The following is a 2914-nucleotide window of genomic DNA, read 5'->3' as shown; positions in this document are numbered from 1 at the left end:
TTAGATGTCTCCTTGGGAGACTGTCCTTAGAGAATGGTCAAGAAAACTAAGAGGTAGCTTACTTTTCATATGATCCCACAAATAAGATGATATGGAACAAAAACTAATCATACTCTTCCAAGGGGATGAGCTATGTACCATTATAACTAATTAATCTATTTATTATTTATTGCTAAAGCAAATTCAGATTTGCAGACAGGGAAAAGCTGCATATAGTTACCTGGAAAGCAACACTGTTTGACCATGTATTACAGTAATTTGAAGAAACTACTAATTTTTTTTTGAGCTCAGTGCATACTTTGAGAGATGAGTGTGTACAAGATTGCAAAGAGGATATAAGATAAGAAGCATCTGATGTTCAATATCATGACTTGGTAACTGTAGGATGCTGTCCTTTATTTGGGTGTTCTCATGGGAAAATGTTTAGAGATGAAGAATATAAAGAACTACCTTCTGTGGAGGCATCAACATGGTGCTCATGTCCAATTGTCAACATAATCATCTCCATGTCTCTAGAAGGAAGAACAGAAGGTCCAAGAACAAAATCAGAAAACTTTAAGAACTCTGCATTTACATAATATACTGTTCATTTCACTTAAGAAAACAGAAAACCCACAGGCATGAACTACATCATGTTTACTTCCTTGTGTTTCTCAAAAGGTTTTCATAGTTCTGAGCATGAAGATGATTTGGAGAGACCTCACCGAGGGAATAATTTTTAGTTCACTTATTGGACTTGGAGTTTTAGGAAACAACATCTTATTTGTGAGACATTTGTGTGCAGTCATCATGGTTCCTGAAAACAAAGTTATAGATGTTATACTCATCCACTTGGCTTTGGTAAACACAATCATTATTTATTGTATAGGGGTAAGAAACATAGCCACAAGTTTTTACATCAGAGACTTCCTAAGTGATGTTGGTTGTAAAACTATAGTTTATCTAGAAAGGGTTGCCCGTGGCCTCTCCATTTGTACCACAAGTCTCCTCAGCGTGGTCCAGGCTGTCACCATCAGTCCCAGGAGCACCCTTTGGACAAAGCTCAAGCCACACACTGCATGGCATGTTCTTGCCTTTCTCCTCCTCTTTTGGATCTTTAATTCCCTGATAAGCTCCAACTTGCTGCACTATATCACAGCAGGCAGTAGCATGAACAGGTCTGTAGTCAGGATATTTACTGGATATTGCTATATGCTGCCATCCAAGCACACAGTTAAGTGGCTGTTCCTCTCTCTCATGGCTCTTCGTGATGTCATTTTCCAGAGTCTCATGGGCTGGAGCAGTGGGTCCATGGCTCTCCATCTGTATAAACATCATGCCCGTGTCCTCTATCTTCACAGTTCTAGGTCTGCAAACAATTCCAGGCCAGAAATCAGAGCTACCCAGAAGGTTCTGACTCTTATGACCTGTTTCCTTATCTTTTATTGGGCAGATTTTATTTTCTCCTTCTACATAGGTTCCACAGTGACACGTGACTCCACAATACTAAATATTAAAGCATTTTTAGTTCTTAGTTATGCCGGTCTCAGCCCTTTTGTCCTGATCATCAGGAATATTTGTGTTCCTAAGTGCTGCTGTGTCCCCTGAGCAATAAGAAATTTCTTTTCTCAACCAGATCTTTGTGAACAAAAGCTACAAACACTGGGATTGCTGTGCTTTACCATTCTAATATATCATAACAATAAATTGGTTAAGATAATAAATGTTTGGTTCATTTTTTTGTTTTATTTTATGTTTTTGTTTGCTTGTTTCTTTTGTTTTATTTTGTTTGTTTGTTTGTTTGTTGTTGTTGTTCTTTTTCAGACAGCCTGTCCTAGATAATTGAAGACTGGTTCAGGCTCTAGGAAGTAGACAGGGATACTCACTATCCCACCATCCCACGTGCAGGGAACCAGCCTGGACACAAGATTAGGGTTCTCAACTAGAAGCAGGAATATCTGGGAAATGCGTAAAGAATACACAGGCAACGTTTTTTTTTTTTTCGGGTATAAGCTGATGGGCTATCTCAAGGATCGAGGTTATGCTTTCTCCATCTTTTGCAGTCTTGTGCTTGCACTCTCCCTGGCACTCTCTCAGGCTAGAGGTTGTGCACCTTGTTCTCTCTGACTAACCCTTGTCTTTTATTGTCATTCAAAAGAAGTAGAAAGAGAGGCATTGAATAATCATTATCAGATGTGTCAAATTCAAAAGAACGACATCTCACAAAGAATTAAGAATTACAATTGTTCCCCAAAATTTCAAGCTTCCCCTTTTCCCAGGTCTATGGCCAAAATAAAAATTACAAACCTATCATTATTTAAACTTTAACTTTAAACTTATTATCCTTCAGAACTCAAAGTTCCAAGGATAATGACATGTGGTTTCCTGTTAAGTTCTATTGATACATAACATGGGCAAAAGTATCAGACAGTGATTAGAAAGACTCAGCGATTCACAAGCTTCTGCTTCTGCATGTTGCACACAATGACTCTCATAAGAGTTCCAGTGTTTTGATTTAGTTTTACTAGCATATGATTTTATCTATTCTGTCTTCTTTCAGGAGTCTAAGTTTTACTTGCTTACCCATACATATCTAAAAGAGACCAGGAACCACTCTCAAATTTTGTGCAAAACTCATTTCATAACTTCAATACCTTTTTTTCTTTCTCAATTAAAATATCCCATGTTTGTGTTCCCTTATTCTATATTTCCCTTACCCCATGATTGTGTCTCTCATAGTAATGACTTTCACAGTTCCAGTAAATTCCTTCTCTTTCTGGTAAGTGACCTTGTACGACTTTAGCAGTATGTGGCTCTTTTGCATTTTGCAATTTATTTCTAGACGTAATTTCTTCAAAGTTTCTTTGCAAGTCAAAGATTAATCAGAAAGTTCCATTGTGCAGTTACTACATTGTTCTCAAAACGGAGAGTTCCT

General features: G+C 37.6%; 1 protein-coding gene across 1 annotated transcript; it reads left to right on the top strand.

Annotated features, from left to right (window-relative positions):
- Positions 1-636: 636 nt before the first annotated feature.
- On the top strand, positions 637-1587 carry LOC116081992 (putative vomeronasal receptor-like protein 4). The gene has a single exon (XM_031358797.1). The coding sequence runs from the start codon at positions 679-681 to the stop codon at positions 1585-1587; it is 909 nt and encodes a 302-aa protein (XP_031214657.1). The 5' UTR covers positions 637-678.
- Positions 1588-2914: the final 1327 nt, after the last annotated feature.

This window comes from Mastomys coucha, unplaced genomic scaffold (assembly GCF_008632895.1).
Source record: "Mastomys coucha isolate ucsf_1 unplaced genomic scaffold, UCSF_Mcou_1 pScaffold7, whole genome shotgun sequence".
Taxonomy (NCBI): domain Eukaryota; kingdom Metazoa; phylum Chordata; class Mammalia; order Rodentia; family Muridae; genus Mastomys; species Mastomys coucha.
The sequence above is the reverse complement of the archived record's forward strand: the minus strand, read 5'-3'. Positions and strand labels throughout refer to the sequence as shown.